This window comes from Zootoca vivipara, chromosome 1 (genome assembly GCF_965207765.1).
Source record: "Zootoca vivipara chromosome 1, rZooViv2.hap1.1, whole genome shotgun sequence".
Classification (NCBI taxonomy): domain Eukaryota; kingdom Metazoa; phylum Chordata; class Lepidosauria; order Squamata; family Lacertidae; genus Zootoca; species Zootoca vivipara.
This window is the reverse complement of record NC_142582.1, coordinates 125,319,322-125,333,688: the sequence shown is the minus strand read 5'-3', so window position 1 is coordinate 125,333,688 and position 14,367 is coordinate 125,319,322. Positions and strand designations below refer to the sequence as shown.

At 46.4% G+C, this 14,367-nt stretch overlaps 1 protein-coding gene across 3 annotated transcripts in view; it reads right to left on the bottom strand.

Moving 5' to 3' along the window:
- Positions 1-5,523: 5,523 nt before the first annotated feature.
- ESR2 (estrogen receptor 2) overlaps positions 5,524-14,367 on the bottom strand; it is a 57,399-nt gene continuing 48,555 nt past the window's right edge. For all 3 annotated transcript variants that reach the window (XM_035104475.3, XM_088673935.1, XM_088673941.1), the window contains one exon: positions 5,524-8,516. In XM_035104475.3, coding sequence (XP_034960366.3) covers positions 8,339-8,516 — 178 coding nt within the window. In that variant the 3' untranslated portion in view covers positions 5,524-8,338. The remainder of the gene's footprint in view (positions 8,517-14,367) is intronic.

Sequence of the window (14,367 nt, the reverse complement as noted above, 5' to 3'; positions counted from 1 at the left end):
TTTGGGGTGGTCTTTGGCTAAGCCTTGTTGTTATTATTGTTGTTTAGTCGTTTAGTCGTGTCCGACTCTTCGTGACCCCATGGACCATAGCACGCCAGGCACTCCTGTCTTCCACTGCCTCCCGCAGTTTGGTCAAACTCATGTTCGTAGCTTCGAGAACAGTGTCCAACCATCTCATCCTCTGTCGTCCCCTTCTCCTTGTGCCCTCCATCTTTCCCAACATCAGGGTCTTATCCAGGGAGTCTTCTCTTCTCATGAGGTGGCCAAAGTGGCTAAGCCTAGGGGTTTCTAAAGTTTTTTAAAGTTCCTGCACATCTTTGTTCTGGGTCCCTTGCAAATGGGGGGAACTGTTGCAACAGGAAAACAAAGATCTTCCTTGCTTTCCATCTCCTGGTTCCTGCCTCCAACCATTCTTTTCTGACTGATCATGGAGTTGCACTCCATCTTTTGCTGCAGTTGTCTCCAAAGTTATGCATCCTTGTCATTCAGTGACAACAAAGTCCAAGTTTGGCTGCCACCCACTGAGTTCCCTTTTGCAATGCACCCTAGTTGCTGCTTGTTTTCTCCTGCTCTGGAGGGTAGGACTTGAACCAATGGCTTCAAGTTGCAAGAAAGGAGATTTCGACTAACATCCGGAAAAACTTTCTGACAGTAAGCCATTCAGCAGTGGAACAGACTCCCACAAGAGGTGGTGGACTCTCCTTCCTTGCAGGTTTTTAAGCAAAAGTTGGATGCTCATCTGTCATGGATGCTTTAGCTGAGATTCCTGCATTGCAGGGGGCTAGACTAGATGGCCCTTGGGTGTCCCTTCCAACTCTTAGATTTTATGAATGGTCTACAACTCCATCCCCACCACCTTTTAGCCTCATACAAACCTTGTAAGGATTCCTTTATTTATGGAGTGGCGCTGTGGTTAAACCACTGAGCCTAGGGCTTGCTGATCAGAAGGTCGGCGGTTCGAATCCCTGTGACGGGGTGAGCTCCCGTTGCTCGGTCCCAGCTCCTGCCAACCTAGCAGTTCGAAAGCACGTCAAAATGCAAGTAGATAAATAGGAACCGCTACAGCGGGAAGGTAAACGGCGTTTCCATGTGCTGCTCTGGTTCGCCAGAAGTGGCTTTGTCATGCTGGCCACATGACCTGGAAGCTATACGCCGGCTCCCTCGGCCAATAATGCGAGATGAGCGCGCAACCCCAGAGTCGGTCACGACTGGACCTAATGGTCAGGGGTCCCTTTACCTTTACCTTTAATATCTTAAGAGGCGTTGGCATGGTTCACATTCACCCCATGCATATTAAGTTTCACTGTCTTTTCAATACCGTTATAAGAATTTAAGGTCTCAAATATATACATGAAATGTTCATAAATGTACAAGGCAAACACATACATCGGTATATAATCCACGTGTCTGAAATAGTACAGGAGAACAATCCTGAAGCCATTTTGACTCTCCCAGGGAACTCAAATATTCTGCTGCAGTAAGGGAGGCAAATGGGGAAATCCTTCCCATTGTCTCTTTCCTCACAAATCCTGTCTTAAAGGCATATTTCTGTATGAATAGGGTGAGCCTGTGACCTGGATTCAGGAACTACCGGTAAGTATTTAGCATCTCAAAAGGAATGGCCAGGCTGCTCAGGTAAAGCAATCAGTGACCATTATTGGGTATCCTGACAAACAGGATTTCTGTTGGAGATCGCCTCCTTCAGTGATGTATGTATGATGTTTTGGGGGGTGGTTTTGAGCTACAGGGTGGGCAATTTAAAGTCTATATAAGGGCTTGTGCACCATTGTTTTGGGTCCCTCCCGCCTCCTGTGTGTGGTGAGTGAGCGCCCTGTTGCAACAGTTAATAAAGATCAGGCTTACTAGCTGCCTTGCTTCTCAATATTCTCTGGTTGGCCTCTGTTATTTTCTCTTACTGATAGGGAACCTAATTAATGACTCTGTACAGGCTCTTGGATACCCCATAAGGGAAAGGGAGCAGTTTTTTCTTAGAACAATAGTAATAATGAAATCTCTGGGGTTAAAGTTGTCCCATGCAGGTTTTTTGTATGAAGAGGAGTGCAAATGTGCTTATGCAACTGTCCAATGGATGTGAGAATTTCCTGTCGGATTAACTGCCTCAGTTTCTGCTCATCTGTTTGGCACAACCATGCACTGGAGCCCTGTGTCTACCCCCCCACACACACACACCCCAAGCTCCAAAGGGCAGCAAGTTGGAGCAGATCATCGGTGGCTGGGAAGCTTGGCAAGGTCTATGGAAACTGGAAGGCATTCCATGTTCATTAGCAAGTGCAGCTGAAAGGAAACGCTGGAATGGACAACCATAGTAGGGTGTATGGAGCCCAGTAGGAACCACACAATGCTTTGCATAAAGGAGGTTCTAAATCTAATCCTTGGCACCTCCAGGAAGACCCCTGAGACCCTCAACGTGGTTAGAGCAGACAGTACTGAGCTAGACAGACCAATGGCCAGAAATCAGGATAAGGCAACTTTATCTGTTCAATAGTTGCATCACTAAAAGTTGGAAGCTGACACTGAAAAAAAACAAGAATAAACTAACATCGTGGTTTTGCTTGTTTGCACATCATCATTTGGCAAAGAACTTTCTGGACTGGACTTGCATGCCCTGCGGCCTGGTTAAGGTCGCCCACTGATGATCTCTTGCCCAAGGACTGCCAATTTTGTGACGCCAACAATATCCAGCTGAATCGGACCGGCTGTTATCTAAAATACGCTTTGGTGAGGCATCTGCTTACAGGAACGATCCTAAAGACCTATTTGTGGGTGTGAGGGAAGCCCACCTTTTTTGCTATCCAGCAAAACAGCACTGATGCAACTCAGTGGGTGGGTGGGGGGGGTCAAGCAGAGATCAGAAGAGGGCTGGATTCTCCACGATCTCTCTCTTTGTGCTCCCTTAAGCACATTTGCCACACACCCCTTAAACTAGAGAAACCCATGCACACCAGCAACCTTCTGCATGCTTCATACGGGTACGGGCATGTGGGTGCATATCCCTGCCCGCATTGCAGTGAAGTGGCTGAATTAAAAGGGGGGTGCACAATGACATTGGGAGGACACTCGCTTGGATGGGCAACTAATCACACCAATCTCCTGCCAGCCAGCCAGTGCTGGATTTACGTATAAGCTAAACAAGCTATAGCTTAGGGCCCCACTCTCCTGGGGGCTCCAAAAAAAACAAAGAAAAAAAAACACCCAGATATACATTTCCAAAATATAAGATTTTGTTATGTGCTAATGGCTTTAGGTCCATAAATCACCATATAGCATATACAGTGGTACCTCTACTTACGAATAACTCTACTTATGAATGTTTCTACTTATGAATGGAGCTCTGTCCGCCATCTTGGATGCGGTTTAGATAGGATTTTTTCTACTTACGAATTTTTAGATAGGGTTGCTTTGACTTACGATTCGACTTACAATTTTTTTCGACTTACAAATGTGCATTCGGAACGCATTAAATTCGTAAGTAGAGGTACCACTGTATTTAACACAACTAAACAGTGACAATTTGTTGTTGACAGAGGACAGCTGGACATAGAAAGGGCCCCATTACCTTCAGTAGCTTAGGGCCTCATCAAACCTAAATCCGGCCCTGCAGCCCAGAGCCATATTTTGAAACTCAATCTGAAAAGGCCCATGACTTTGCAATCAATGCCAATGCAGATTAAGAAAAGGCTTCATCCAGAACCTGATTAGTGCCCTCTGGATCCAGGAATTAGAAGGAACTCAGGCATGCAGCACATACCCTGCAAAAAAAAAAAAAAACCCACAGCACGATAATAATAATAATAGCAATAATTTGCAGAAATGGCTTTTCACTGCAATTTCAGACCGCTAGACCGCCTGGCCCTCGCTGCCGGCCGGAGGAAGAACTTGGAACTCCCAGCTGAGTTTCTGGCAAAGGCTTTAATGCATAAGTCAGGTTGGTACATAAGCAAGGCACAAGGTACAGCAGGTACAGCGGAGGTATAAATACATAGCTAAGCGCAAGACGTTCACCCAACAAGCGGTGTGCCCCCTGCACCTTGCTTTTGGGCAGAGCACACAGCGCGCAGCAAGCAGTCAGAGCCACAGGACTCTGCAGAAGTGGCACCCCTTTGAGTAGGCTGGGCTTGTGAGGTGCGCCCTGGCATCTCTTGTGTCCTTGCAGATGGAGATGGGGGGGGGGGCAGCGCCACCTCAGCATCCAATTTAGTCTCATTTGGTAGGTGAAGATACTGAGGTGGGGTGGCAGCTCCCCAGCAGGAGGCATCTGATTAGGAGTGCCCAGTGTCAAGGGGCGGAACACCCCCCTGCCAACCTCCTTGGTCCGCCCCCTCCTCTCTTCATCCCCCTGGCCTCCTCCCCAGACTCAGACGCTTCTCCAATTCCTGCTTCCACCTCCCTCATCTGCTAGGACACTCTCCAGGATTGCCCAGATCCAGCGCTCTGAGCTCCTCCTATTCCTCCTCTGAATTAGACCACCCCCTTCATGACACTAGGAAACCTGTGTCTCTACGCACATCGATACAGTGAGCCTTCCGAATGCATTTCCATCTCTTCTAATATTCTTGCCAGGGTTGTGGACGGGGTGGGTCTAATTCAGAAAAATTTAAAACAACCGCAACTAATTTAAATTAAGTAATTTTGCATATGTTCTCTTGTTTTGCATAATTTGTTCTGTGTGAGCCTGGGCAATGTGCTACTCAGGGCATTGAAACATTCAGCGGCACTCTGGAGGCATTTCAAGAAAAACTTTACATCCCTAAAACTGAGAAACTTTGTGGGGTTTTCTAAAATGAAAGCTAAAATTCTGAGGAAGATGAATTCCATACTGTTTCCGTACACCCCTCCTCCAGTCACCATTTATGCATAGCCCAGATAACAAGTAACCTGTCTTGTCCCCCCCAACTCTGTGCTTTGCAAAGAGTCAGAAGGCCCATTAGTAAGAGAGAGACAAAAAAGCCTGGCAGCATCTCTGCATTTTTCCAGTCGATATTTATTCTTGTTGTTGTTTAGTCGTTTAGTCGTGTCTGACTCTTCGTGACCCCATGGACCAGAGCACGCCAGGCACTCCTGCCTTCCACTGCCTCCCGCAGTTTGGTCAAACTCATGTTCCTACCTCTTGTTAAAATGTGATGCCTTTTGATATTTGATATTTGCATCCAAAGTCCATTTTAGCTCAGCAAACGGAATAAATCTCCGGGGCCTTCGCAGATTCCCCCCCCCCCAGGCAAAGATTTGAAGCATTTCTTCACAGCACCGTGTCAAACTTTCATTGGGTTGGTTCACACACAGATTCGTCAGGGGGTGTTTGCAAAATCAGCTGGCCAGCTGTGTGTATAGAAGAGGGGGCCCCCCCACCTTCCCTTCAGACACAATCTCCTAAAACGAGTCAGTTCTAACAATTAGCCGTAATTCGTCATGTATACAGAGACATCAATTTATGTACATCATGCACATACGAAACAAGGGCCATGCACCTGCAACATTGTCCAATTACGGAGAAAAGTCTTGCAGTGCTTGTTTGCACAATGTTTATTTGGTGCTGATGGGCTGCGTTCCCTGATTACAACTGACATAGAATGAACAAAGCAAAAGAGAAGAAAACAAGCAACAGTGAAATATAATCAACAAGGAGATGAAGGCGCGGTGAAAGTGAGGGGTAAGTTGCAAAAGGCCTGGGAGACACGTGACATTGAACATGTGGCTGTTGCCATCTCTGGGATTGCTCCCATTCCACTGGCTGCACAATCAGGTGCCATGTTGGTGGCACATTTCCTGCTGAGGCCCCACTGGGGTCGGCCAGGAGGCCGCATGCTGCCAACACAACACGTAATCCGACAATCCTCCCACAGCAAGCAGGCAGAAGCTACAAGCACTGGAATAGGAGGAAGCACTGAGCAACCACAGTCCGAGATACCATGTTGAAAAGTGCACAAGGTTAGGGTTTTCAGGTGAGATTTGAAGGGGGAGTGATAGGCAGAGATGGGGAGACAGGACAAAAAGTGACTGAGGGAGAAGCCATTTCTATGTGCAGAAGGGTAGCCATGGGAGTCTTCGAAGGGCTGCAGGACTCTAACATTGTTTTCGTTACAACAGATTTATTGTGGCATCAGCTTCTACGGACTACATTGCAAACTGTTTGTGTGCTATGGCCAGAGGAGTGAAAGGTGCCTCCAGTTTTAATTCAGGAAAAAGGGGCGTCACACAGATCAGAAGTTTGGGAGATTCTAGTGCAGCCCTTTCCATTGCCCAAAATAAAGAAGCCCACTGACTCGAGGCTTGGGAGGGCTCTGCAGATGTTTTTGGATACCAACTCCCACCATCCCATGTCCATAGGAAATGCTACCATCTGGACAGTCACAAGTTCCTTGCCCTTGCTCTAGTTTCGTGCTATAAATTGAGAGTGCATAAGTTGGCAGTCAAGATACAAATAATGGCTCAACAGCCCATAGGGCAGGGAAGCACACTGCCCAGTTGCTCTAACTGCATGGAAACTAAATAAAAAAATTCCTTCAGTAGCACCTTAAAGACCAACTAAGTTTTTATTTTGGTATGAGCTTTCATGTGCATGCGCACTTCTTCAGATACCTTCAGAAGTATCTGAAGAAGTGTGCATGCACACGAAAGCTCATACCAAAATAAAAACTTAGTTGGCCTTTAAGGTGCTACTGAAGGAATTTTTTTATTTTGCTTCGACTCAGACCAACACAGCTACCTACCTGCATGGAAACTGATATAGTTTCAGGGCTTCTTATTCCCAAAGGTCAAATTTGGGAGAGTGTGTGTGTGTGTGTGTGTGTGTGTGTGTGTGTGTCAGCCAGCGCTGGTCTAAAGAGGCAACTGTGGTTGTCACTGGATTCTCCTAGTACATGGGAGGATGTCTAGGGGTAAGCAGCCTCCCACTGGACATTCCCCATGCTAAGGATCAAGTAGGAATAATATAATCAGGTAAGAATCATAGAATTGTAGCGTTGGAAGGGCCCCTGAGGATTGTCTATCTAGTCCAACTGCCTGCAGTGCAGGAATATGTAGCTGTCCCATTTGGGGATCAAACCTGCAACCTTGGAATTATCAGCACTATGCTCTAACCAACTGAGCTATCCAAGAGTTTTCCTGCGGCTTTCCAATGAAGCCTGAAGACAGACATGCTCCAGGCTCCCTTTTCTATCCAAGGTGCATTAGCTAACTCATACAATAAACGCTGGCACATTTGCATGGGGAGTAATCACACTTTCACATTAACTTGTGCGTGTTCTCTTTTTGTGCGCAGAGATGCCTCCTCCACTGAAGTAACTGGGGAAGCACTTGCTGTTTGTGCATGTGCATTGGAATCCATGCACTGATATGGCACATAGCCGTTTCAACTGCTCCTGTTGGGACATACTCTAATTGGTCCACCGGAAGGCACCTTATTCTGAGCTCTCCCCGCCCCCCATAGGATGAATACATTTATGGACACCAAAACCTGTCCCCACAATTATAGCCACAATCATATTGATCCTGTGTAGCTAAGCATGAAACAATTACTCACGAATTCTGACTATTCATAGCAATAATTCCTCCACACATGGCAATACGTTGCACGAGTCTGCAGCAGGAAACGAAAAGGGCAAGCCTTGCACCCACTCAAGGGCTAGAGCACAGAAAATCAAACACGGCAAATGGTTGGATAACAGTCAATACAAACTGGAGCTTTGTAATAATAAAAAATAAGCTTTTGGTCCACATTTTCAAAGTGGGTCAGGATACAAATTCTCCAAGTGCTTTCCTTTAAATAGGAGGACCTCTTTCTCCCACTACCAATCAAAGGTGCATTTGCACAAAGGTAAACTTATCCATGTCTTTTGCAAGTTGGAACAGCACCTATTTCTTAAGGTGGATGGGATCCCTCCTGTCTGCTGTAATGTACAGCGTATTTCCATAGGTTACTTCTGTTAGAAGAGGCTGCTCCCCTTTTTTTTTTTGCAGTGGAACCCTAGGTCTGTGCATCACCCAAACACCGCCACCCAACAAGGATAACCATGAAGCTTAAGGCGCGTACGGCACTTCAACAGTCTCCTCTAAAAGGCACTCCAGAAGTGCAGAGTTGATGATAAAGCTACATTCAACCAGCAGATTCTTCCATTCCAACCCTTTGAGGCTTTCCCAAGACATACTGCATCCAGTGTAAAAGATTAGCGTACAATCCCATTAAAAAACTCCAGGCAAGAGAGAGAGAGAGAGAGAGAGATCAAGATTTGTGCCTTCTTTCTTTTAAAGCAAACACCCACATCTTGAATCTTGGGACTGTTTTCTTGGTGCTTCCCTGGGCTCCTGTTCCAGTACGAAATCACTGCTGAGGTCCGTCTGCACTCTCAGTTTGTTCTGATGGGCTGACCTCGATATTGGAGGCAGAGGTTTTTCTGTTGTTCCGGATGGTGTGAGCGTTGAGCATCTCCAACAGTAGGTCATAGACGGGAACAACATTCTTGCACTTCATGCTGAGAAGGTGCTCCATCCCTTTGTTACTGTGAAGAAAGCAAAGAGGTCACAGCAAGGCGCTGAGGTTTAAAATGCACTGTGGGGAGAGAGACTTTCTCTCCCCCCCCCCGCCTTGCCCCACCCTCTAGTTCTAGAAGCCTTTCCCAGACCATGACAGCAGAAGTAGCTGGGAAGAGGTCAGGGATATTTAAAAAATAATAATTTTATAGGTTGTGTGTCCTTGTTTCTCAGTTTGACCCTTTTGCATGGTTTTGTAATCCAGAATGCGGCAGCTAGACTGGTGACTGGGAGCGGCCGCCGAGACCACATAACACCGGTCTTGAAAGACCTACATTGGCTCCCAGTACGTTTCTGAGCACAAGTCAAGGTGTTGGTGCTGACCTTTAAAGCCCTAAACTGGTCCAGTATACCTGAAGGAGTGTCTCCACCCCCATCATTCTGCCCGGACACTGAGGTCCAGCGCCGAGGGCTTTCTAGTGGTTCCCTCACTGCGAGAAGCCAAGTTACAGGGAACCAGGCAGAGGGCCTTCGCAGTAGTGGCACCCACCCTGTGGAATGCCCTCCCACCAGATGTCAAAGAGAAAAACAACTACCAGACTTTTAGAAGACATCTGAAGGCAGCCCTGTTCAGGGAAGCTTTTAATGTTTAATAGATTATAGCATTTTAATGTTCTGTTGAAAGCTGCCCAGAGTGGCTGGCCATTAATTTTTGAGAAGAGATGCACCTGTGGAATTTCCGTCTGAAAGCAATTAAAGCATTGTCAACCACTGGACATCCTCCTCTCCCCTGCTATGCCTCTGATGCTCTAGTTAAGCTAATGGCCAATCCATCCCTCTCAATGAATGTTTCATTTCCTCCATGCCATGAAGTTGTCAACAGAGGAGGACGGTGACCAAGATGATCAAAGGTCTGGAAACCAAGCCTTATAAGGATCGTTTGAAGGAGATGTGTATGTTTAGCCTGGAAAAGAGGAGGCCGAGAGGAGATACGATAGCCATCTTCAGATATCTAAAGTGCTGTCACATGGTGGAGCAAGTTTGTTTTCTCCTGCTCTGGACCCAAACCAATGGATTCAAATTACAAGAAAGGAGATTCCAAACTAAACATCAGGAAAAAACTTCATTGGGGTATGAGCTGTTCAACAGTGGAACAGAGCTGGTGGACTCTCCTTCCTTGGAGGTTTCTAAGCAGAGGTTGGGTGGCCATCTGTCATGGATGCTTTAGTTGAGATTCGTGCATTGCAGGGGGCTGGACTAGAGGACCCTCAGGGTCCCTTCCATCTCTACAATTCCGTGAAGTGGGGGCAAATAAGAGTGGTGTGGAAGGTTCTTGCCATTAAGCCAGATAGCAGATACAGTATCTGCAGCAGACGTAATTCAGAATGAGGTGGTAAACTGGTCTGTACCACTTCAGGTGGAGATGTTTGTGTGTGACATTTCTAAATCCTTCTAAACACCCTGGAGGCAGAACATTAGCACAGAATGAGAGTCCTGACCTAGACTTGCTCTCCCTGATGGAGTAATTTTCTACCTACAAGCATTGTTTTCTCGTATCCCGCCCCCCCCCATTCACACACAGCTGAAGTGGTACGGTCTGTTCCATCTTCTCCGAACTCAGCCACCTCATTGGAGCTTGCAAATGTAGTTCCTGCCACGGAAAAACCAGCTGAGTACCTAAGTGCATTTTCACACAGGAGGCTTAAAAATTGCTTTTGAGCCTTTCTCAAGCTACTTATGTTAGCCAAACAGGAAAGGAACCAGAAGAGGAAACTTTGTAATGCCAATGAACACTCTGCTCTACAGTGGGTTGTTTTGGACTGTTTACGTTCACAAGAAAAAATGTGACTGCAGTAAGATCATGTGCCAATGTGGTGCCCTACAGATACTGTTAGGACTACAACTCCCATCATCCTTGACCATTGGCCATGCTGGCTGGGGCTGATGGGAGCTGTAGTCCAACAACAGTTGGAAGATATAACACTGGCTGCCCAGCACAGGGCTGGGTAACCTGTGGCTCAACAAATGTTGCTGGATTCCAACTCCCATCAATCCTAGCCATTGTGCCCAATGGTCATGGATGATGAGAGTTGTAGTCTGAAAACAACCAGATGGCTACTGGTTCCCCATTTGTGCCACAATATTTTTGCAATACTGCTATTCAATCCATAGTTTAACATATTGTTTTGCTTTGCATTCATGCAGTCAATAATTGGTTAATGGAAATGTGTGTGTGTGTGTGTGTGTGTGCGCGCGCCCCCCACACACACACACAAATGCAAAAATAAGCCATAAACCAGGTTGCTCCATTCCTTAGCTTCACTGCTGGAAAAACAGCAGCCCAATATTCCTGAGGTCATTCCTACATACAACTAAAATAATTTGATTCAAATCATTTTAATGTGTCGTTTTTTTAAGGGGGGGGGGAGAAAAGGAACGGTTACATTTTCCACTGATGAGTCAACATTTTAACATAATTACTGAGCGGACTTCTAACACTATCAAAGAATAAATAATTGCCAGGGGCGGGCAGAGCAAAAAAAGAGAAAAGAATCCATAGTAATCATTTATTCAGCCAAAACTCATCTACCCTTTTGCTGGGAAGAAATACAATCCAGCGACATTAATGGAAACTCTTGTCCAATTTCTGTTCTTCTTGAAAGAAAGGTGATGAAACGAACAGACTTTTAGAGCCAGCATCCATTTAAAAGAGAGACAGAAAGGGGGGGGGGGAATGAATCGTGATGCCTCACAATTGGGCAGAGGCTATGGACTGTGGTGGAACTGCGAGCCAATCAGCTTCGTTGCTGGGCTCCCAGGTGCTGAGGCTTCTGGGGGGGTGGACCAGAGAGGAGACTGTGGAGGACTGGTGCACCCCAGGAGCATAAAAGGGGCTACATGCGTGATGCCTCCACCTCGGCCTCCAAGTGAGCTAAACCCACCCACCCACCCACCCTATAATGTTAACTATTGAAATTCTGGCAATTCTTTTCAGGTTACTTCATAGCTATTGTCACAACTTTCCTTCAGCAGAAGAGGCGTTGGGCTGGATCATTAGACGGGAGGGGCAGGGGCACCCTGCTCCAGACCATAGGAGACCTCTTCCCCCCCCCAAGGGATATTGCTCTCATATCATACCATGTCATCCAAACCTGGACAATCAATGGACCAGCTTCAACCCACGGTTTATGAAACTGCTTTGTTTCCCACTAACCATAGTTAAGATTAACTACAGTTTAGAATTTGGACAACATGCTAAATTGTGCTTAATCTAAAATGGAAACAGAAGCTTCAAAATCTCCCAGTTGTGGCTGCAGCAGCATGTTCATGTACACCAAACCAAGATTTAGCATTACATCATCCAAACACAGCCACTGTAATACTGCATTTACTTGCAAAATAACATGCCAGCTGAAATCCAGGACATCTTTCTGCTCAGGGCAGTGTACAAAGATCTTAATTTTTATTTTTAAACCAATTGGGTATTTTTATGAGAACAGCTAGATATGATTTTCCAGACGTGAGTGTTGAACACAGTTAGTTGCTGACTCTGGGGTTTGATGATACGAGAGCAACTTAAACTTAGGCCTTGACTTCTCTAACCTAAAGTTCTGAATGCGTCAGAGATAGCAGCTATCTCATCAGAAAAACCACAGAGGTTCATGCCTTTGAAATGAAGACCTAGAATGCATTTATAACAGCAGTGGAAATTTTCAGGATGAATGAAGCTGGAAAAGAGGAGGCTGAGAGGAGATAGGAGGACAGCCACCTTCCAATATCACAGCTGCTGACACTTGGAAGAGGGAGAAAGCTTGTTTTCTCCTGCTCTGGAGGGTAGGACTCGAACCAATGGCTTCAAGTTACAAGAAAGGAGATTCCGACTAAACATGGGGAGAACTTTCTGACGGTAAGAGCTATTTGACCATGGAAGGTTGTGGACTCTCCTTCCTTGGAGGTTTTTAATCAGAGGTTGGATGGCCATCTGTCATGGGTGCTTTAGCGGAGATTCCTGTATTGCAGGGGATTAGACTATACAGTATTACCCATGGGGTCCCTTCCAACTCTACCACCCTATGATATAATTTTGTGAGCAATGCAACTGCTAAATAGCCTTTTTTGCCTGGGGGGGGGGGGGAATAACATCTTAGTTGTGCAAGGAAAATTTAAAGAAGTTACCATTCTTATTAGAAATGCCCACAGGGGGGGGGGATCCAGTCTATACCCAGCATTCATCAAGCAGGGAAACTGTGCCTGGGCTTTATGGCTGCAGGCTATGGGTGGAAAATTAAGAACATCAGAAAAACCTACTGGATCAGGCCAATGGCCCATCTAGGCTAGCTTTCTGTTCCCACATCGGCCAACCAGATGCTTAGGAGAAGCCTCCAAGCAGGACCTGATTGCAACTGAGTGTACGTAGCTATCATGGTGTAAAAACTGAATACAGAATTTGTTGCACATAGAAAACCAGCTGCCAGGAAGAAGAGCCTTCGGCAAGCCTTTTCTCCAACATCATTTGGTTTGTGTGGGAAGGAGTATTTGAATATGCCATCTCCCAGCTGAAATGATGCAGTCTGGGGGAAGTCTGGCTGTAGGGTGAGTTGCTTCCTTGGAACAGGCCCAAGGCCTAAACAGTATCATGAGACCATCCTCATGAGATGGGCCCACACAGTCTAAACCAGAACCATCATAGAATTGTAGAGTTGGAAGGGACCCTGAGGATCACCTAATCTAACCCCCCGCATTGCAGGAATATGCAGCTGCCCCATGCAGGGATCGAACCCGCAACCTTGGCGTTCTCAGCACCACGCTCTAACCAACTGAATGTTATCCTGAATAGAGTATTTTAATAGCACTTGGGTTAACTGTTGAGGGTAAATCTAGTCTCTTGAATAGAGCCTCGATCTGTTTAGTGGACTAAGCATGATGCCAGCAAAAGCATGCCAACAGCCCTCCTGGATCAGAGCGCAAGGCTACCTAGTCTTGCCTGATTAGTGAGTACCATGAGACCGAGCAAGAGAACATAAGGAGAGCCCAGCAGGATAAGACAAAGGGGACCATCTCGTTCTGCATCCTGTTCCCGCAAGCAGCTAATCAGATGTCTCTGGGAAGCTAGCTAGCAAGCAGGACATCAGGACAACAGATCTTTCTCCTGTTGCTGCTCACCAGCAGCTGATATTCACAAAAGCGTAGAGCCTCTGAACCTGCAGATTACATATGGCTGTTGTGTCTAGTAGATACCGATAGCCTTATCTTCCATGGTTTACAATCGGAAGCCTTGGAAAAACACAAGTGCTCAATTGCAGTTAGGATTTGCTTCTCACTTTATTGTTGTTGTTTAGTCGTTTAGTCGTGTCCGACTCTTCGTGACCCCATGGACCATAGCACGCCAGACACTCCTGTCTTGCACTGCCTCCCGCAGTTTGGTCAAACTCATGTCCGTAGCCTCGAGAACACCGTCCAACCTCTGTCCTCTCGTCCTCTGTCGTCCCCTTCTCCTAGTGCCCTCAATCTTTCCCAACATCAGGGTCTTTTCCAAGGATTCTTCTCTTCTCATGAGGTGGCCAAAATATTGGAGCCTCAGCTTCACGATCTGTCCTTCCAGTGAGCACTCAGGGCTGATTTCCTTCAGAATGGATAGATTTGATCTTCTTGCAGTCCATGGGACTCTCAAGAGTCTCCTCCAGCACCATAATTCAAAAGCATCTCACTTTATTAAGAGCCCATTTAAACTATCCAGCTGCCCACTGAGAACAAGGGGCCCTTTTGTAGACGAAACCATCAGCCAACTTCTTTCAATGAAGAGCTCAGTTATTGGAATCCCAATGCAAAGCAAGCTAAACTTAAGAAAGCATTAGCTCAAAGCACGGAACCAGCATGTGA